At 39.0% G+C, this 22,535-nt stretch overlaps 2 protein-coding genes across 4 annotated transcripts; one reads left to right on the top strand and one right to left on the bottom strand.

Annotated features, from left to right (window-relative positions):
- The first annotated feature begins 469 nt into the window (after nucleotides 1-469).
- LOC133611523 (protein kintoun) lies at nucleotides 470-7,542 on the top strand. The gene is made up of 3 exons (XM_061968384.1): nucleotides 470-612; nucleotides 879-2,784; nucleotides 5,578-7,542. Exons 2-3 carry the CDS (start codon nucleotides 955-957, stop codon nucleotides 5,875-5,877), a joined length of 2,130 nt encoding a protein of 709 aa, XP_061824368.1. The 5' UTR covers nucleotides 470-612; nucleotides 879-954; the 3' UTR covers nucleotides 5,878-7,542.
- On the bottom strand, nucleotides 6,145-22,232 carry lrr1 (leucine rich repeat protein 1). 3 transcript variants are annotated; one of them, XM_061968385.1, is made up of 6 exons: nucleotides 22,101-22,232; nucleotides 21,651-21,842; nucleotides 16,457-16,555; nucleotides 14,596-14,848; nucleotides 7,764-8,238; nucleotides 6,145-6,718 (listed from the first exon to the last, which is right to left on the bottom strand). In XM_061968385.1, the coding sequence occupies exons 1-6, from the start codon at nucleotides 22,185-22,187 to the stop codon at nucleotides 6,463-6,465; spliced, it is 1,362 nt and encodes a 453-aa protein (XP_061824369.1). In that variant the 5' UTR covers nucleotides 22,188-22,232; the 3' UTR covers nucleotides 6,145-6,462. The 3 variants fall into 3 exon arrangements, with proteins under 3 accessions (XP_061824369.1, XP_061824370.1, XP_061824371.1); XM_061968386.1 differs by having other exon boundaries at nucleotides 21,929-22,227; XM_061968387.1 differs by having other exon boundaries at nucleotides 21,944-22,227.
- Between the last annotated feature and the right edge of the window lie 303 nt (nucleotides 22,233-22,535).

Raw genomic sequence — 22,535 nt, 5'->3', positions numbered from 1 at the left:
TAACAGCCTCTTCCAACCAATCAGACCAGAGAGAAATATGAACTGTGGGGGGCGCGACCAATTACATCGCTTGCCTTCGCACCCGCCCCTTTGCCTTACTGACCGACTTACTCGCGGGTCGGTTGTGCCCGGAAAGCGCGGCAAACAGCGACACCTGCTGGTAAAAATTAAAACAATAATATTGAGCTTAATTAAAATACTGTACCTGTGACAGCAGTAAGGAATTAAAATAATATATAAAACTTATGTGAAATTACTTTTGTGATAATTAAAAAAATACGAGAAGGGTGTATGTGAAAAACAAAAAAGTGACATAAAAATATGACAAAAAACCTTAAATGTCTAATTTGTGTGTTTTTTGTTCTGGATGACAACTATGCTCAACATATGTGGTTTGGTGTGAAAAAAAAATTGCTCTTTTGAAATGTATTCATTTTAAAATTTCACCGTGAGGCAGTGTTTTGGTTGCTATGGTTACTTTAGCAAACTGCTCGAGCGAATCCGAAAGGCGTTTTAGCGAAACGCGGTCCGTATTTTGTTGAATTCCTCGGACAATGTAAACCAAACAACCGAAGACATTCGGACTACATTCAAGTCGGGACCAATTCGGCGGTAGGTTAAAAACCCCCAACACAATTTAAATGAAAGAGGCCAAAAAACTTAAGCTAACAATAGCATTCAAAGTCACTATAGCTAACCACGGCCACGTAGGTCAGTTTGGATCAATGAATAGTTTATCAAAGCATGTAAGATTCATTATGTACGTCACTGATATTACACATGGTACTAAAGTTGACTATTGAGAAATATGTGAAAATCTGCAAATTAAGGCTCATGAATGTTTCAATGAAACGTTTACTTCCGTTCTACCTCTGCAGGTGATCTGAGTGTCTTCCAGGCATAATCCCCTCGAAAAGCTCCTCTTAGGTTCCCCTGTGGTAGAAATATTTCAATATGGAGTTGGGAGAGAAGCTAAAGGAGCTCAACATGTCAGTGGATGAAATTCAGAGACTGACAAAGGCTTTTAAAGATGAGAATTTCAGAAAAATGCTGCATGAGTACGCCGAGGAGATATCAGATCCAGAGAATAGGAGAATTTATGAAGAGGAGATCGCCATCCTGGAGCAGGAACGGGGAAACAACATTGAGTTCATCCACCCACAGCCATTCAGGGCCCTGAAGACCAGTCTGAACCGCAAGCAGAAGTGTTACATCAACATCTGTGGCAATGAAAAAGTAGGGAAGCCTGAATGTAAGTGTGGGGTCTCCGAGGACGGTCGCAGGGGACAATGCTGGTCACTTCCTCACAATCTGTCCCAAGGGAGGCAAGACACAGATCCAAAGGGAAACAAAATCACCATCTATGATGTTGTTTTTCATCCAGACACCCTTCACATAGCGAACAAAAACTCAAAATTTATGGAAATGGTTAGCAGTACAGCCGTTAAGGCGATTCAGGATGCCTTCAAGGTCACTTTGGATGAAAACAACATGAAGGAGATGAAGACAAAGTATAAAGGGATGCCTCATCCTTGTGTCATTCGTAAACGCATCCCTGGATTCAAACCGACAGACCCTCAAGATGACCCTCTCGCCTTCCCATACCCAGATGAAAAACCACCAAAAGAAATCACCCCTGATCCCAAACCTAGGAGCTACGTAATCCAACCTGAGAAAATCAAAAAGCACTCTGAGCCAAGCTATACTGTGAAATACAGATCCTTCATTGACCTGCAGGACTTTAGATACTCCAGAGACTCGGCAAAGAGCCCCAGGCCCAAAGAGATTATCGTCACTATAGATGTCCCACTCCTGAAGTCGGTAGCGGACGTTAACCTGGAGGTGAAGGAGAAAAGTCTGCTTCTGGAATCTGAGAGTCCTGCCTACAGACTGGAGCTACCTTTGTCCTACCCTGTGGACGAGGAGGAAGGAGAGGCCAAGTTTAGCAAACAGAAAGGACAACTTACTGTGACTCTGCCTGTCCTTCCTTCTAATGAGGCGACAGAGTTCTTTGCGCAGCATGCCGGTGATCGTGACAGGACAGAAGGAGACATGGAGGAGGGGAATAAACAGATGGAAGGCAGGGGAAATCAAGATGGGGAAGAGAAGCTGAAAAAAGAAAATGAGGAACCTGTGAAAGAAGAGGAGGAGGAGAAGTTGAAAGAAGACGCCATTGGTAAAGAGGTGGAGTTGACAGAAAAAATAACAGTTCAAGAACAGCAAAAAAATGAAGAAAAGATGTATGAAAAAGGAAGCCATGAAGTGAAGGAGAACATGCAGGAAACCCAACAACTGATCAGTCACCAAGACGTACACAAAGATCCTGTTAGGAACGAGGATCCGCCACAGAAAATAGACTCTGAGGAAGAAAACCCAGCAAGTGTCGATCTGCTACAGACTTCACCTGAGAGGCAAAGCCCTGTAGTCACCTTCGAAACATGTAGTGATGTAGAAGATGCAGCCGTGGACTCGTGTTCAGAGTCACCCGCCCCAATTTATGACAAAGGAAGCGATAAGGTGGAGAACGCGCAGGAACCCCAAGAACTGATCAGTCACGAAAACGGAAGCAAAGATTCTGTTAAAAACGAGGATGTTCCACAGAAAATGGACACCAAGGAAGAAAACCCAGCAAGTGTTGATCTGTTACAGACGTCACCTGAGAAGCAAAGCCCTGTAGTCACCTTTGAAGCATCAGGCGATGTAGAAGATGCAGCAGTGGACTCGTGTTCAGGGTCGCCCGCTCAAGTGATGGACGCGTACATGCAAGAAACTGCGAAAGAGAAGGTGGGACATGTTAATGTGAGATTTATATCCTGACATAGTAATGTTAATTGGTTCAGGACATATCTGCAATGAATTTCCAGCTAAGGTTCACAGCTAAAGCATAAAAAACATGTTTACTTGAATCATTTATGCAGAGCCTCTGAGCTAATGAAATTAGTTATTATGGGTTGCCTGCGAACAGCAAATAATACCAGTATATAATATCCAAATAAATACATTGTCAGAATTAAGACTGCAACAATTGATTAGAAAAAAGATTTGATTGTTGCTTCGATTAATCGTTTAACTATTAAAAAGGAAAACAAATCAGACCTTTGAATACACAAACATAGTTTCTGCAAAGCCACTGCAGCAGAGTGCACATTTACTTTGTTGTTTTAAATTAATGCACACGTTAAAAGAGCAATTTAAATGTTGATCATGTGCATCTATTAGAAAAAATAATAAAGGTTATGGCAAGCCGGAAAAAATGTTTCCCTAAAATACACATTGAGGCTATAAAGTGTGTTTTATCTGATTACTCAAACAAAGTCATCTATCAGTTAAAATAGTAGCCCGAATCAGAATATTGTTAAATACAGTAAAAAAAACACATAGTATACTGATACAAGAGCATTTCATGTCAAATTAACACTAAATATTGCCATGAAAACATTTTAAATGTTTCCCAGAGTCAACAGAATTGGTGAAAAAAAATTTGTTCCAGCCATACATTCACAATATTAGGTGCATAAACAGTTATCTCTTGTTTATTGCTGTTGATTGGTTCCAGACATGACCCTGATAAAGGAATTTCCACAAAGCAGGAATTATTAATCATAAATCCAATATTTTTATAGCTAGAACATAAATAACTCTTTATGACCTTCTAAATAAAATGTTTTCACATTATGAGAGCCCTCTGGACATGAAATAACAACCTTCAGTCACCTCAACACTCCTTTAATCCAATACAGTAATGCTGCCATTATACTGAACAGCATGCTCTGATTGGTTTGGTCTCCTCTAGTGGCCAATACTACAGTAGTATTGATATTTTTAGTTTATTTAATGCTTAAAAATGCATAGTTCAGGGCTAACATGTTGCAAAATATGTTGTAAAAAACCTGTAATGGAATGACGCACGATGTTATTTTTTTACTGACCTCCACTCAATTAGATGCCTTACCATAAATACCACACCTTAACTCTCAAGGGACAAAGGTTGACATGTTTGTCCTTAGTACAATTTTGCTGTATTTTGGCCGTAATTGTTGTTAGTCCATTATACTGTACATGACTTTTGTCATGTTGATTTGTTTCACAGGTGTATGATACACTGACAGTTATTCGACAATACCTGAAAGCCATAAAAACATGTCGGATTCATTTTATTTAGTAAAATTTCTCAACTTCCGCCCTAAACAAATTTATCAAACATATCATTTTTTTTTTAGGGCTGTCAAAAATAAGTTAACTAATGGGATTAATCACAAAAAACTAGCACGTTAAGCATGTATAGATAGATACAGATTAATCACGCAATTTTATTTGAGCGTACATGCTCCTTTACCTTAACCGCGGAAGGTTACCTGAAAGGTGGCTGGTCGTATGCTTGCTGGCAAATTTATCTTCAAAATAAACCTCATATACTTAAGATGAATTGTTTCCGTGTTTAATAATATGAAATAAATGAAACATATTTAAGTAAAACATACACATTTTGTTTGACAATCTGACAACAAAATTGCCTTTTTGTCCAAATATTGGGGTCTTTTTTAGATTAATTTAAATCATGCAAACAATGAATAGTTTATCAAAGCATGTAAGATTAATTATGTACGTCACTGATATTACACATGGTAAAACACACTTCCTCACTGATTAGTCACGATTTTTCCAAATTCAAGTTTGATTATTTTGATTAAAAAAATACATTTGACAGAATTAGCCTTTATTTTAACCCGTTAAATGAATTTTGATCAAAGGATGTCACAGTTTTCAATTCGTATAAATTGACATAACATTATTTTACTAATTTAATAAACCAGTGACGGGTTAGGGCTAGTGCCTCACAATAAGAAAGTCCCAGGTTCGGGGTCTTTCTGTGTGGGTTTGCATGTTCTCCCTGTGACTGCGTGGGTTCCCTGCGGGTACTCCTGCTTCCTCTCATCTCCAAAGACATGCATCTGAGGATAGGTTGATTGGGAACACTAAATTGGCCCTAGTGTGAATGTTGTCGGTTTGTGTTGACCCTGCAATGAGGTCAACACCCCGCCTTCCGCCCGAATGCAGCTGAGATAGACTCTAGAAGGGCCGATCAGTAAAAAATGGATGGATGGAATAAACCTGTGACATTTTATGATCAAAAGGCCAACATTTTCTATTTGACAATTTTGTTTACGACTGGAGTTTGAGAAATGTGTGCAAAAAATAAAAGAAAAAAGAATCAAAATGTTTTTCAGGTCTTCATAAACTTGAGGCCTTTATGACTCAAAGGGGAGACGCACCAGTTATGTAAATCACAAGTTTGGACCCGAGTGTTAAGTTTACTAGCAAGGTTAAAATGTCAATGCAAGGATCTGCCAATATGTTTACAGCGGTCCAAGTTCCTCCATAAAATAGGAACACTCCAGTTGTTTGTCTCCCAAGTTTTGAACTGAACTCATGGGTCAGAATGATGTCATTCCTGGGCCAGATTTAGCCCTCGGGTCGCAAGTTAAGTAGTCCTGCCTAAGGGTATTCTGCAGCTGAGTAAATTAACACCCCTGGCAATTATATGAGGAAGTACTGTAATCTGTTTTCTTTCTATAGATGGAAATAGACTCCTGTCAGGAATCTGTGTTGGAAAACCACATTGACGAGTCAAACCAGACGCCTGCACAAGAGGAAGCTCCTTCTGTAGGAGGTTCAGCAAGTCACACAGCAGAAGAGAGCACACTTCTCTCAGCAGAGGATGTGGACAAGACGGAGGAAAAACCAAAGCCTGACAAAAAGCAACCTCTTGTGTTGTTGAGAGAAATCGACAAAGATGGAAAGGTGACAGTCGTCAGCGATCACTCTACATCCGCTGGATTCCTCTTCCATAACTCCCTGATGTATGAACTCGACTAAAAAGAGTTGAAAGTGCCTTCTGATGAGATCAACAGAGCAGTTTATTTGGTTTTTCAATGTAAACCCTCTAGAACCACGCACTCCATCCAATGTTTGTTTACAGTGTTTCTAATATTTTGTACCTCTCATACTAATTAGAAACGTAATTCTACGTTAGGCCATTGCAAGTTATAACCAAATACAGTATATTATGTTTTTTTGTGCAAGTGTGCCTAATATTGGGGACACATTGCATGCATTCAAATCATTTACAATGAAGTCTTGTAATATCTTCCTAAAAAAAGTATACTTTTATTTAAATCTTCAACATGTATACAAAATGGCAGGTTATTAGCGCAATAAAAGCAGCAGCTACCGAGGTGATGACATCGCCTACTTGCATTTTTCCTAAAGTAGGTCAGTAGGGGACTGCAGGAGAAATATTTTAGAAACAGGTGAATACTTGTTTCTTTGCCATGTATTGTGTTATTTTAGGTTGTAAAACAGGCAACTCCTAAAAAAAAACAAATGTCCATAGTGCGGAGTCCTTTTTTCCCCAGCTCATTAAGAGCATCACCTTAGTACCTGCACCAGTTTCAATGTCCCTCATCTGATTCCCCTCTGGAGGGTTTTGTCCAAAAACTGTGAGTAGCAGGAAAGAGAGCAGTAGTGCTGTGTCACTGGGGCATCTGTGCCGCCCATGTCGTCCACCAGAACCACGGTGTGAGACACTTGGTGCAGGTTCATGCTCACAGCTGTCTTAATGTAGAAGCTGACGCAGAAGCGTCCGCAGTCGCAGGTCTTTGCAACGTCCAGGTCTCGGCATAGGTGTGCAGGAATGAGGTGAGGTCCGTATGGAATTCTGGTGGAAGAATATCATTGGTTAAAATGAGACGTGGAAAATGATTTAACATATTTCAACAGTTCTTAGGTATCTTAACAGCATCAGCCTCTAAACTGTCCTGTTCAGAGCAGACAGTTTTCTGCTAATTAGCTAGATTGTGTTGTGACTATGTGCTCAAAAAAGACATTTCAAAAGTACCCTTAAAACAGAGGTGTCCAAACCTTTTATACCCAGGGCCACATACTGAAAAATCTGTCATGATCTCACATACAGTTTGGACTTTCCTGTGGTCTATATCATTTCCTGTCCTGGTGCTCTTATATTGGTTCTACTTCTTGCTGAAATCCTTGTTTTGCTGCACCTTCCCTTTGTTTAGTTTCCTGCCAGCGCACCTGTTTTCCATTTCTAATCAAGTCTATTTAGGTTCACCTGTTGCTCCTTGCCAGCCCAGGATTTTTGCCTTTAGTCAATGTGCGTGAGTTACTCTACTGCCGCTACATGCTCTTTTTCTGCAGTTTTTTGCTCTCTACCTAAAGAATTAACTTCTTTGATCTTCACGCATGCCTTCTGTCTCTGCATCCTAGTGTCACTAACATGCACCACCGTGACAAAATCAAAGGATGTGCGGCCATTTTGTTGATCATTTTCATCTAAACTTTGTCATAAATGACAAATCACATCTTTAAAGTTCAGTGTAACATGTTTTTCTTGTTTAATTGTATTAAAAAATTAAGTATGTGCTGCAAAAGGCCTGTGGGCCTCAGTTTTGGACACCGCTAACCTGGAATGACTCTTATACCCAGAATGTGCTCAGCATTGATTAAAATTTCAGTTTAAGTTTACGCTTCTTTACAGTCTGTGTCTCAGTGTTATGCTACTGTTTAAAGTGTATTATCACTAGTATTATGAATATTTTTAGTATCAACATTTTAGCTTTTTGTATTTTTGTTTAATTGTAATTTTAGAATGTTTCGCAGGCCAATGAAAAGCGAGCTGTGGCCGCACGTTGGACACCCCTTCCTAAAAGAGTATAGGGAATTTTTATATGGCAAATCATTCGAACCGAAGGTCTGCTACAGCCCTGGAAGCAAGCTCTTGAAGAGGAACCGGGAATGTGAGCTGCATTGTGTTGTCCAGTGGGTTGGGCTGGACGAATGGGTTCCCAAACAAGTCCAGGTTCTCGAGTCTCAGCTTGCGAAAGTCACCGGGCAGCACGACCAGCTGGTTGTGTGCCACGGACAAGAATCTCAACTTAGTGAGGCGGCCGACGTGGAACGGCAAACAAACCAGCTTATTGTCATCCAGTTTGAGGTTCACCAGTTCCCGCAGCTGGCAGAACTGAGTGGGGAGGAACCGCAGCCGGTTCTGGCTGAGGTCCAAGAGCTGCAGGGTCCGCTGCAGGGTGGAGAGACAAAGGGCCTCGCTGAAGGCTTCTAGGTGGTTGTTGTGGAGTACCAGCTCAGACAAGCAGCCCAGATCACCGATGGTGGCGGGGAGCTTCTTGATGTGATTGTTACTGAGGTCCAGTTTACGAAGAGCTGAAAGTACATACAAAAATACAAACATTTTATTACTAGGTCACCAACATTAGAATTCTTCAATATTGGCAATATGAAGCATTTGATCCCCTCCCCTTGTGGTTGGTTTTGGAGGCAAACTCATCTAAACCAGTTTCTCTTAGAGCTTTGGTTTACTCTCCTATTCACTCAACTACCACCTCTTATACGAATTGTAAAGACCTCAATCAGGATTTGGGTTACCTTAGACACTATTTTGGTCTAGAGACTATTCCTAGTCTTGCACCCATAACTGCTAATCATGCTTTCCCTCCCTCTCTTGTTTATAGTGCCTTTTTATGATGGTCAAGTCCTGAGATCAACAACATTAAAGATGTATACATTGACAACACTTTTGCTTCTTTTCAGCAACTTTGTAATAAATGTTCACCTCCTAAGCAATTTTTTTTTAGATATCTACAGATCCACAGTTTTTTCCGTAATACTTTTCCCAGGTTTCCAAACTTACCGACTGACACGGTTTTAGATGCGTTTTGGACACCACTTCTGAGGATCAATTACACATACACTTTTACAATCAAGTTACTCTTTTACGCCCTGAGTCTCTGAATTCAATTAAGTCACGTTGGGAGTGTGATTTAGGAGTGACCCTATCTGAGAAGAGCTGCACAGAGATTTTATGTAGAGTTTATAAGTCTTCTATTTGTGCTGGACACAGCCCTATTCAATGCAAGCTAATACATCGTACTTATTATACCAAGGTCCGAATTGCTAAGAAGTATGACGGGTTTTAGCTCTGTCCATCCCTGTGCAGTTATTGGACTAAAGTTTTAACAATTTGTCTTTGGTAATTAGCAAAAAGTTTGAACCGAATCCTCTAAGTGGGCTCGAAAATGTTGGTGACCACTGGCCTAAAATCTATAGCACGACATACATTACAGCCTCCTGAGATAACTATATATCACGATATATTATTTGGCATATTAATGATAATAGAACCATTTCAAAACAGGTTACAAAGGCTCCTAATTTGGCTGCTGGTGTATAAAGTAGCAAATTGCATCATTTCCAGTCGTGTCACTTTCTCAAACCGATTATTAATCTAGTTGCTAATTTACTGTTAATATCTGGTTACTTTCTGTTGTAACATGGTTCTATCTACACTTATGTTAAAATGTAATAAACACTTATTCTGTTTGGATACTTATAGTTTTGGGTGATACTACAAATTTGGGTATTGATCGAAGTAGTTTCTGGGGCAATATTGGTCATACCAAAGCTGATACTAATACTTCAAATTTTCAAGACCATTGAATAATTACATTTTTTATTACAGTTATAATCAGACAAAAACAGCGGAGCAACAATATAAATTCAATATTTAAATTATTTTCTACTATTGGATCTGATTTAAATCCGTTGGTTTTTGCCAATTAAGTCCCCGTGTCAAGGTACTTATTTGCTGATTTTGTAAACAATAACAAAAACAACAAAATATTTTTTGATAATTAAAAAATATCTAACGAGTGTAGTATCCACCATATGCTGATACTATCCTTGAGATTGTTACTATTGATATTGGTATCGATCTGCTCACCTTTGTTTACATTCAAGAGCTCTATCTTGGCGGTTAGCATCTTCTACGGAGTGTAGTGTAACATGTTTAGCTATTTCTTGTCCTCCAGTGACAATACTATTTGTAAGAAACATCTTTTTTTGTCCCCGTGGAGGCAAGGATTTGCTGACTGTACACTCTAGAGGGGTGTTAGCCGCCAGCGAGGAAGCTTCATTGCATTGAGGACGCGCTCGTTTACTCGTCACTGTCAAATTTGTAAGACACAGCTAGAATGTGTCAGCAAAATGCATTCTTACGATATAACAGCAGTATTAAAAGCGCTATGATTGGCCAAATGTATCTAATTTATATCGCATATCCTCTATATCAGAATTAGAATCAGAAATACTTTATTAATCCCCGAGGGGAAATGATCATTTGACAGTACTACAAATAAAACTTGGATAATGCTTTAGAGTAGTCAGCCTACAGCTTGTATAGCAATGTAGAATAAAAAATTACCTAGCCCTTAGTGGCAACACAAGTGAGTGTAGGAGGTAGGGCTGACAAACGATTAAAATATTTCATCGTAATAATCACTTTGTTCATATTTCACTCAAAATTAATTGCGATTAATTGCAGATAAATATAATTTTGCATCATTAATAAATTACAGTTTCTACAGATATCAGCAGATCTAATTTAATGCTTTTTAATGCCACTTAAAAAAATTAATGCCCACATCCTACTGCATATACTGTAGTTATTATATATAGTAAAATGCTTACATGTCTGTATCGACAAAATAGTAAGCATTTGACAATGATAATCTTCCATAGTTGAAAAGTTTACACTGTTACTCGCTAGTGACGTAGAATTAAAGTGTATATGAGTAAGAATTAACATTAAAATTAGTGTCGCTTCAAATGTCAATGTTTATTACAACCACTACTACACACAAGAATACACGTGGAAGAGAATTGCAAGTAGATTCTGCCTGCGTGTACCGAAACAAAGATTGTAGATTCATGTACAGTAATTACACTGTCGGATTAACGCACTCAGGTGCTGAGACTTCAATTAATTAGTTGATCAATATAATATACCCCAAAGTCATTTTTAAAATGTTCTCTTTAAAACATGCTGTAAAAATGCATATCCTCTCCTGACTTATAATAGCCACAAACTGGAAGATACACTTTTAAATCAGGATACAATAAAAAAAAAAAGTTAAAAGGTTTTATGGAATAATACAGGATCATTCTAGCAATGCAAATGATGCACTTTAGACATGTCACGGAATGATAATTTAGGAAAATGTCAATAAGCTATTTAGATGCATTAAAAATAAGTTGAGTCCATTTAAGATCTTAAATAAAGTGTATTTTACACCCTCTCAGTTGTTTAAAATGGCTACAGTAGATAGCAAGTCATGTATGTATAAAGTGTCAGGCAGCTGACAGAACTCAAATTAATTTACAGTGGGAATGTCAGTGAATAAAAGAGTTGTGGTCTGTTGTGAGAATTGCCTTGGTTGTCCATCCTAGGCCACCGTAGGTCACATGAATTGTGTCACAAGAGTTGCTAATGTTAGCCATGTTAGCTCATGTGTGTTGAACTCGAGACAACTGAAATAAATGAGTCTTGTATGTAACAAGCTCAGCTTCCTCATTAACATGACATGGTGTCAGAGTTCAGGACTACACGGCTACAGTGACCAAAGAATGACAAAGTTTGGGCCCCCAGAGCCGTTTCATTTTACCGTCCAGTGGAGTGGCCGCTATGGAGACACTTTTCACGTTTTCAAGAACTTCCAAGACCTTTTGTATACTATTTAGAAGCCAAAGAAAAGAAACAAAGAAGTAGCAATTTATCGATGACGGCAAAGTTATTGAGTTCATTTTCATTTATCGTTTGAATAATTGACTATATCCAGAGGCCTACATGTTGTACAAGTTAATGGTATTCATATCTGTGCATGACAAAACTATCTATATTTATTGTTAGAATGCCTGCTATACATTCTGTAATTGCGGACTATCATTCAGAGTAGGTTATAAAATAATATACACTTTATATCTAACTGCCAGAAAGCATATATTTAGGTGGAAAAATCACATATTACATTACAAAAAATCTTTGACAAAACATTATCGTAATGTAAAAACTATTTTTCATTGTTTTGGTAGTTAGACCAGATTTGATGCATAGCACTATTATTGCGAAGCCGAAATGTGTGAGAAGTGTTTTGACATGTTTTGACAAAAGTCTCCGATAAATGTGACTCTCAACTTCCTCTCTATCGTCTTTTTTTCTGTTGAGCTTTTATTCCATCTTACTAAAGCACCTACAGTAACAATCTACATTTTATGTTATTAATGCACTCAAGTGTAAAGTAAACACGGATGTGAACTCCTCTCTACAAGAGGCAGAGCACGCCAGCAGGAATTCACTCTAATGATGTCGTCTCACGGCGATCGAAGATAAAATAGTCTTGTCTAGAGTAGGGGGAAATAATCAATTTTAAGATGCATCGCAATTCGGGCATGGATGATTATAAAATGATAAGTAAACGTCAATAATCGATACATTTATTGTAAATAAAGTCATGCAGACAGTTCTAAAATTTGGCTGACTGCAGCGAGCCACCTCACCGGGAGATCCGACCAGCTCCTTTATATTATGGCACTTATGTTCCAGTTTTGCACACATTTTCGTTAATTTAATAAATGTGGGAATTAATTTCTTATTTTTTGTTACAAATGCATTGGTTATTAAGTTTCAAGTGATAAACGCTTATTTGGTGAAACGAAAATAAATGTAAAACTGCATCAGTATACATACGTTAAAGATGCGTCAATAATCGAATTTTAATTGAATCGTAGCTCCTGAATCGTAATCGTAATCGAATCATGAGGTGCCCAAAGATTCCCACTTATAGTCTTGTCGGGTGAACGACTTGCCATGCTTTTCTTTGTGCATTTCTGCTTGCTATTTTCAAGCTTGTGGCTCAACTAAGGGTGTAACGGTACCTGTATTTGTATTGAACCGTTTCGGTACGGGGGTCCGGTTCGGAACGGAGGTGCACCGAACGAGTTTCCACACAAACATATTAAGTAGCGCACCGCACGGACGGACATAAGTAGCGTAGCGCACGTTGTGTAAACAATGCACACCGAGGCACAACACGCAGCATGCTAGCTACGACCGGGCTACGACAACATGCAAAAGCCATAGCTGGAAGACCCTCTTGCCTCGTTAAGATCTCCCGTTTGGGAACACTTCGGCTTCGCGGTGCGATACAACAATGGAGGACCAGAGGTGTACAAAGCAAAAGCGGTTTGCCGACATTGTTCAGCAGCAGTAGGGTATGCTTCTGGCAACACGTCAAACATGCTAACCCATTTGAAGCGGCACAACCCACAAGTGAACATCGCTTCAACGAAGAGAAAAACGAGCGTGGTGCAAACACAGCTCCCCACCGCATTCAAGCAGCCTCTCCTCGGCGAGTCAGGCAGGGCTAAAGCAATAACAAATGCAGTTGGTGTTTTTATAGCAGCAGATTTAAGACCATATTGCATTAAAAACTAGATTTTGACCCACTTCTATGGTGGAAGAACAATGAGCCCATATATCCTCTTACTGCCAAGTTAGCCAGGCACTATCTCGCCATACCTGCTACCTCCGTGCCCAGCGAAAGGGTATTTTCCACAGCTGGAGACATTGTAACGGCAAACATGTCTGCTCTTTGTGCAGACAATGTGGATAAACTGATTTTTCTGGCAAAAAACATGAAGATTGAGTGAAAGTCACCAGGGTTAAAGGCTGAGGGAAAAAAAGAAAAGTTAATCTGAGGCTGAGTTGACTTGAAACTGTTTAATGTTGCACTTTTTATATGTAGAAGGAAAGTTTTGTCATTTTATTTAATCTGAGCAACAACTTGAGGCAGTTTAATGTGGCACTTTATATGTAGAAATGTTGCACTTTATTTGTAGAAAGGTTTTGTTAAAAAACAATTCTGAGCCTTATCTTATTTAGTTTTTATTTTATATATGTTGACCACATGAACCCTGGCAATCGACCCTGTGTGTATATGTATGTTATTGTTATCCTTAGCATTCATGACTGCCTGCTGTTGCACTGATCAGCCTAGTGGTGGCTCACATCCATCACACACAGAGCTATTTCCATTTTTGGGCATAATTGTTATAGTGTTCCCAACGTTAAAAGGATAAAGCCATTGTTTACAAATTTAGTAAATAAATAACCACAAAATGTATATTTTGTTGTTTTCTTACTGTACCGAAAATGAACTGAACCGTGACCTCTAAACCGAGGTACGTACCGAACCGAGATGTTTGTGTACCGTTACAACTTTAGGCTCAACAGTAACTGGACGCATTACATTTCCCCATGCTACGGAATGGACAGAAGGTCAAGAAGGAGTCAAGACGCATACATGTTGAAAAATGATCGTCGTTATGGTTAACATGTTATTATCGCGTTAACTTTGAAAGCCCTAATAGGAAGATAGTTGTGATTTGCTTACAGTCAGGCATGGTGGTAGTAGTCTGGGACTGCATTAGCGCTGCTGGCGTTGGGAAGCTGTTGTTGATTGAGGGGAATCATGAATTCCAATATGTACTCTGACATTCTGAAGCAGGGCATGACGCCGTCCCTTGGGAAATCGGTTCGCATGGCATTTGTTATTTTCAGAGGACAGTAAATACTGTATATAATGCTGTACAAGCTGTACATTGACTACTCCACTTCTATGTTATTGTCCCTTCGAGAAGATATGATGAAAAGGTTGCAACACGCACCTTTGAGAGTAAGCATGCGCATGTCGACACGTGACAGCTTGCAGTAGGAGACCTGCAGCTGCTCCAGAGAGTAAGGAAAGCTGGAGGTGAGTGGGTAGTCCTTCTTCGAGATGATGGTGAGCTTCTTTTTGGGCTGCTCCACCTCTCTTGCGCGAACGGATGTCAGGGTCGAGAGCGGGAGGCTGCTTGTCACGCTTCCTCTGTCGGCCAAGCGAGCTGCCGAGAGGAAGTTCTTCAAGCTGTTGGCTTCGGCCTGAGAAGGAATTGACATTGTTAGGATGTTGATACAGAATATCAGATGTCATTAACGCTCAGTCAGCAGTATGATTTACCCTAGTGCCTAATGTAAAGAGTACCTCAACTTAAGAGTGTTTTGAGTTTTTTTTGATAATTATTATGCTTTAAGTCACAAGCAGCCCCACCATTAGTTGACGAATAAAATGTCACAGTGAACACCGTAAGATCCGCCTTAACATCTGACCCTACTCAATAGCATTAGCTTTTTTCTAGAGATTGACATAACTTTGTTTCCCAAGCATGGGAAAGACAAAAGTGAGAGTGAAGTACACCGCTGAGAAGAAGTGGATGATAATAATTGAATTAAAAAAATAAATCATCATTGGCGAAGCAATTTGAGTTCATCCCTGCTAGTCTGCACAATAACGCCAGCCAAGAATGCTACAATACTATCTAAACGGCGGACATTTATCCATGAAAATATAGAAAAGCTGATGATGTTTGACGGAAAAGCCGCTGGAAGGAGATACCGTAGAAGTCCAGTCTCCAAGACAAATGCTGTACATTATTATTATGACGTTAGTTTATAAAACTACTGTAGTTGTTAGTGGTACATTATATAGTATTGTTTTTGTATAATATTTCTTATCTAAAAGTTAGGGTTTTTTAAAGGCATGTTACATGTTGAAATTATGTTGTTTTGGAGGGCCAAGCATCGAATACATTTATTTCAATAATTTCAATGGGAGAAGTTGATTTGAGATACAAGCGTTTGAATTAAGAGCTCTTTCACATGACCAATTAACCTTCTAAATTGAAGTACTACTGTAATGGTTATGGAATACTGGATTTTTCCTTAACCATTACAGATTATTGGGAAACACATTTAAGCATGCAAAGATTAACGCTGCATATTTTCATTGTTCTTTACCTTTATGTGTCTTTTAACAATTGTATGACAATTAAACCCAAGACTAAGTATTTATGTTTTGCTATTGCCAGTGCTTATCTTATTTTTTAAACTTAAATGCTAGTTCAGAACTTGTACAGTTAAATAAGGTTTTATGACACGCTGCGACAGACTTTTCTCAGCTTTCTTCTCTGCGCGAGGTCAAATTTCAAGTACAGTTTGTATGTAACGTAACCTCAGCTGACACGACAATTTATAGTGACCTACCTCCTTTAAGAAGGAATAAAAAGATGAAGGCTAGACAGAAAGTGAAAATTTGTGGTCCAAATAAATAATCACGATTAATAATACAGTAAAATGTGTGTTAAGTGTCGGAAACTACGGTTAGTCATCATTAAGGGTGTGTGCTATATGATGTGAAGATTGCTTCATTGTAGGAACTAATTCAACATATTAATTTGGTGCCTGAATGTTACGGTCAGCTGTGTTAGAAACTGGGTGAAAGGTCAGCGCAGTGTTCAAAACAGCATTCAGACTCAGCAGCAACTGGAAACAATGAGGCCGCTGTGGTGTCTGTCCAGGCAGTCAAAACAAACACGTGTTTGTCTGGGCAACAAATGACCGAGTGGACAGTTGCAACAAAGAACGAAATGACAATTAAACCTATTCAAATGACATTTTGTCATAAAGTGTGACAAATCAAGGACGTCGTACCTTGCTCAGACAGATGTCGATGGCTGGTTCCTTTAACCTGACGGTAGCCTTGCCTTCCTCCACAAACCACGTAAAGAACTTCTCAATGTTATTTTTCAGCTGCAAGACACAAGTGGAAAAATCTATTTGCAGAACAGGGTATTGTCATTTGTCAGTCACACACTCATCAGGTTTTGACAGGAACACAGAGCTTTCTTTTCACGCGTGCTTGAATCTTTTATGCAGAGCCGTTCGGATAAATAAACTCCCCTGAGCTAATTAAATTAGTTTTGATGGGTTGTCTGCATGAAACAGCAAATTTATAACTAACCTGTAAGTAATATCCAAATAAATGCATGGTCAGAATTAGGCTGCAACAATTAATTGATTAGAATAAAAGATTTGATTGCTGCTTTGATTAATCGTTTAATTAGTACAACTATTAAAATTGGAAAAAATTCAAACCTTTGAATACACAAACATAGTTTCTGCACAGCCGCTGCAAAAGAGTGCACATTTTCTTTGTTTTTGTTTAATTAATGCACACATGTTAAAAGGGCATTTTCAATGTTGATGATGTGCATGTATTAGAAAAAATAATGAAGGTTATGGCAAGTTGAAAAATGTTTACTTAATGTAAACCAATTTCCCTAAAATACGCATTGAGGCTATAAAGTGTGTTTTATCTAAATACTCAAACAAAATCATCCATCCATCCATCCATTTTCTACCGCTTATTGCCTTTGGGGTCGCGGGGGGCGCTGGAGCCTATCTCAGCTACAATCGGGCGGAAGGCGGGGTACACCCTGGACAAGTCGCCACCTCATCGCAGGGCCAATCATCTATCGATGATAGTCGCAGCCCTAATCAGTTATAGTTTTACACTTCTTTTCATTCCACTAAATACCCATTTATCACTTGCAACTTTTAAAAACAGTGCATTTGTAATAAGGAATTCCCATCACATTTATTAAATTAATGGAAAGTGTGCAAAACTGGAACATAAGAGCCTTAACTATAATAAAGAAGCTTGTCAGATCTCTCAGTGAGGTGCTCTCTGTGGTCAGCCAATTACTACATTTACAATAAATAAATCGATTATTAGCGTTTACTAATTGATTTTATAATCGTCCATGTCCGAATTGTGATGCATCTAAAAATCGATTTACAACTGTAATAATGATATTCTTATTTCATATACCCTTTTTATTCTCGAAAAGGCTTAAATTTAGGACCAAAACATTGTGGAACATTAATTTTTTTTTAAACCCCAAAAATGTGCACTGTCGTGAAGCCACAATATTTAAAGCGCGATGTGGTAAGGGATGACTGTACTGAGAGAAAAAAAAGAATGCACGGTTTGACTGACACTGTCAGAGAGGTATTAATTAGACAACATGGTAATTATTGTAGCAGTAGGTTGCAATGGTATAGAAACAACAATTGAGCTATGGCAGCTAAGGCAATATTTGTTTTCTATAAATTTTAAAATACATGTAACAATAAATCCTAAGTTAAATAAATTAAACATTATGAGTAAAACATAACATAATGTAAAATATCTAATGCATGATCAAACTTGAGAATAAAAATATATAAGAAATACTAAAAATGTAAATAATACAATGAAAAATATAATGCTCAAATGAAAAAATTGTGAAATACAAAAAAATAAGAAAATAAAAACACACAACGGAATGGAATCTCATAAGTCAAATTATCGACTACAATTTTTACATAAATGTTGACCATTTAACCAGAACAAACACTTACATTTGGGTCACCTAAAACAGTGGTCGCCAACCTTTTTTGCAATTATTTATAAAATAATTGGAGCCTTAAAAAGGTCACTAACTCATAACAACATTGATTTTAATTCATTATTATTTTTTGAGCAAAAAAAATCCCACTAAAATTATTGGGGATCCAAAAGGGTCCTACTCATTAAAGTGTTAAAAAAATAAATCATAAATAGTTTTTACTGTTTACTTTTAACACAATAATCTCGAGGTCAGCTTCAGATCTATCCGTCACTTATAATTTTTCTTGTTGTTTATGTTTTTTGTTTGTTTGTTTAGGCCCTTCTTTAAAAAAAACAGCTCAGTTTTTTATATGGCAAACACAAAATATGCAACATTTTCCCCAAAGAATATCTCAAAGTGAAATATTTAATGTGAAGTAATTGGGGCCTTGAATAGGTCAATAATTCATAATGACGTTGATTTTGATTCATTATTATTTTTTAATAAAGAAACAGCCTGCATGGCAGCTGTGTGTTATTAGAGTCAACATTGCAACATTTTCTTGTTACATTTCACCTGTTTGCTCATTTATACCACTTTTTATGGGTTTTTTTAATCGTATTTTTAAAATGTGCCATGGGGCCGTTAAAAAATGACCCGCAGGCCGCACTTTGGACACCCCTGATCTAGTGGGACAGGCGGAAGTTAAGTTGAAGAAAATGCAGTAGTTTATAAATTATTTAATATTTCCCTGCGGCCCGGTAACAAATGTGTCACGGACCCGATTTTCCCGGGAGTGTCCCGAATGTCAGTGCCCCTCCTGAAAATCTCCTGGGGCCACCATTCTCACAAATTTCTCCCGATTTCCACCCGGACAACAATATTGCTACACCATTCTTCACTGGGCGCCGTTTCCGGCCAGACAATAATAACGGTTACACCTCGAAGTCAAGCGCGGCAATCAGAACAGAAGAAGAAGAAGAAGCTGAAAAAGAGACGTGGCGACGACGAGTAAGAAGTACGCTTGCAAGTTCCACAATTATTGGAAAAAAGAATTTCAGTTCATCCAGGACAGCTCAAAGGGGAAGGGGTATGCTGCCTACAAATTTTGTAGATCAGACTTCTCCATTGAACATGGTGGCCGAACGGATATAGTCACTCATGAACGGTCAGAGAAGCACAAGGCTGTAAAAAAATGAACACTGAAATTCAAGTATTTCTTTTTTCGTTTGTGTGTGTGTATATATATATATATATTAGGGCTGCAACAACTAATCGATTAAATCCGATTATCAAAATAGTTGGCGATTAATTTAGTCATCGATTCGTTGGAACTATGCTATGCGCGGAGGTTTTTTATTTATTTATTGTTTTTAATTTTTTTTGTTTTGTTTTTTGTTTTATAAACCTTTATTAATAAACTGCAACATTTACAAACAGCTGAGAAACAATAATCAAAATAAGTACAAAAACAGTACAAAACAGCGCCAGGGTGGCGCTGAGGCTACGTCTCATGAGGTGGAGGTAAGCTAGCCAATGATGTGTCATGTACAGCTCACGTGACAACGCTGTCTCCTATGCTGGAAACATTCGAAAAATGGCGCAGGAAAACAATACTGATAGTTCAGCGGAGAAACATCTTGAGGTTATTGCTTCAATGGAGAAAAGTGTACGACCTAAGTCGTCAAAAGTGTGGGAACACTTTACTTTAAAGACTTCAAAGAAGACCGTTTCCTGCAAAATGGCACAATGGTACAACATTGCTTCAGGAGCACCTGAAAAGGAAACATGTTGGAGCCATGGATGAAGGGAAGAACTCACGGTACGTAACTTTTTAAGTCCATAGAGGCAACAAGCATTCATGAGTTCAGCTTTTTTGTGAGTAACGTTAACGTTATGCCTTTGTTGCAACGCGGGGCTGATAATGTGTCTCCGGCACATTTGACTCCGTTTTGAGAGAGAAAACGCACGGTTACCAATTTCGAAATAAACGTAACGGACAGAAACATCTCAGGTTGGTTTCATAATGGATCAATGTAGCCGGCCCGATAAAGCTATATAAATATATTTAGATTTGAGTGACGCTTTAGTATAACTAAACGTTATGAAGGTGCTGGAATATTTCATGCTATTATTCCATACTTGCCAACCTTGAGACCTCCGATTTCGGGAGGTGGGGGTGGGGGGTGGGGGGGGGGGGGGTTGGTTGGGGGGGGCGTGGTTAAGAGGGGAGGAGTATATTTACAGCTAGAATTCACCAAGTCAAGTATTTCATATATATACATATAAGAAATACTTGAGAAATACTTGAATTTCAGTGTTCATTTATTTACACATATACACACACATAACACTCATCTACTCATTGTTGAGTTAAGGGTTGAATTGTCCATCCTTGTTCTATTCTCTGTCACTATTTTTCTAACCATGCTGAACACCCTCTCTGATGATGCATTCTGCTTCGTCTCCTTGTTGTGTGCGCAGTTGTGCACTGCACTCTCTAAAAGCCCTAGATGTTAATGTCACATATGCATGTACAGTATATGGCAGCATTGTCCTGTTTAAGAGTGTCACAACATTGCTGTTTACGGCAGACGAACTGCTTTACGGTAGACGAAAACATGACTGCTGTAGTTGTGTGTTGTTGCCGCGCTGCGAGGACGTTAATGAAACTGCCTAACAATAAACCCACATAAGAAACCAAGAACTCGCCCTCGATCATTCTACAGTTATAACGTGATTGGGCAGGCACACTGTTTATATTGTGGGAAAGCGGACGTGAAAACAGGCTGTCGACACGTCACTCAGGTCCGCCTGAATTTCGGGAGAAAATTTGTCCCGGGAGGTTTTCGGGAGAGGCGCTGAATTTCGGGAGTCTCTCGGGAAATCCGGGAGGGTTGGCAAGTATGTATTATTCAGAGGCAGCCTAAAATGAATCCTTTATTATTCACAACAGAAACATGTACAATATCTGATTCAGTTCTGATCTGATGAGTTACATTTCTGTGTTATTATTGGTGTATGCTGCATCCCCAATGTCCAGAACATGGTGCCAGTATGCCAGATTTTTCAATAAAATACTGGAAAGGATAGAAATGTAGTTTGTCTCTTTTATCCGATTATTAATCGATTAATCAAAGTAATAATCGACAGATTAATCGATTATCAAAATCATCGTTAGTTGCAGCCCTATTATATATATGTATATATATGACCCCAAGCGGGCCTTTTGAATATCTCCCTACTTCTGAGGTCTCAAGGTTGGCAAGTATGGTTTGGGGACCACTGACCTAAAAGACTCCAAGAGTGTTTATGTCAATTAACAAACTTTGCATGTGAGTTTCTACTAAAGGACAGTGCAGATGGCATAATAATCGATTATTAATCCGTCGTTCTATTGTGTAGAGTGCACTATTTGTCAACAATGAGAACAGATTACTAAATACGCATAGTGAGTGTTTTGCATATCATACCTTGTATTTGGTGCCAGCTCTGTCCTTAGCAGTGCATATCATCAAATAGACATTACTGCGTTGACTCATCTTGTCCAAATGTTTCCCGATGGACAGCACCGCTCTCACCCCCTTGCCGCGACATTTCATGCCAAAGGTGGGCAGCATCCGGTTGACCACCTCCACATCACACTGCAGCTTCATGTCGACCGGCTGGGAGGGAAAAAAAAGTTGCCGTGTGAAGAAGGCCCGGTATGTGGCTCCAGCCAGCTGGACAGCTAACGAGGGCGTTACGTTACCGATGCAAAGCTCACATAATGGAGGCGGTAAAAGTTGAGAGAATACAAGCCTGCCCCGCTCGAACTTACGTCCTGGACGTCAACAAGAGCTCGGGCTTCGGTAAGGAAAGAGACTAAAACAATCGCATTCCGACGACGACACGACAATACACTGACGAACGCGTTCAAATACCTGCGACGGTGCAGTAGTACTACTTGTAGCAGTAATAGTACACAGTGTGGGCCCTGAATAGTTGTACGCGGATGACAGTCCTCTCATTAGCTCCTGGTAGCGTAACCCCGCGCGCAGGAAGCGACGTCACGACGACACACTTTCGCAATAAAAGCACACAATTGGGTTGTTTACATCCAGGAAGTGCAGTTGAGCAACACAAGCCGCACTGTCATAAAAAAATACAATCATGTGTGCTTACGGACTGTATCCCTGCAGACTGTATTGATCTATGTTGATATATAATGTAGGAACCAGAAATATTAATAACAGAAAGAAACAACCCTTTTGTGCGAATGAGTGTGAATGAGTGTGAAGGGGGGAGGGAGGTTTTTTGGGTTGGTGCACTAATTGTAATTGTGTATCTTGTGTTTTTTATGTTGATTTAATAATAAA

Source organism: Nerophis lumbriciformis, linkage group LG08 (assembly GCF_033978685.3).
Source record: "Nerophis lumbriciformis linkage group LG08, RoL_Nlum_v2.1, whole genome shotgun sequence".
Lineage (NCBI taxonomy): Eukaryota > Metazoa > Chordata > Actinopteri > Syngnathiformes > Syngnathidae > Nerophis > Nerophis lumbriciformis.
This window is presented reverse-complemented; position numbering and strand designations above follow the sequence as displayed.

Coding starts and splice junctions, on each gene's coding strand:
- lrr1 (XM_061968385.1), bottom strand. CDS start 22,187: ATGAGAGGACTGTCATCCGCGTACAACTATTCAGGGCCCACACTGTGT. Junction 21,843..22,100: donor GTACTACTGCACCGTCGCAG/GTATTTGAACGC, acceptor TTTCCCTCCCAG/CCGGTCGACATGAAGCTGCA. Junction 6,719..7,763: donor AGGGCTGTAGCAGACCTTCG/GTTCGAATGATT, acceptor TTCTTCCACCAG/AATTCCATACGGACCTCACC.
- LOC133611523 (XM_061968384.1), top strand. CDS start 955: ATGGAGTTGGGAGAGAAGCTAAAGGAGCTCAACATGTCAGTGGATGAA. Junction 2,785..5,577: donor AAGAAACTGCGAAAGAGAAG/GTGGGACATGTT, acceptor TTCTTTCTATAG/ATGGAAATAGACTCCTGTCA.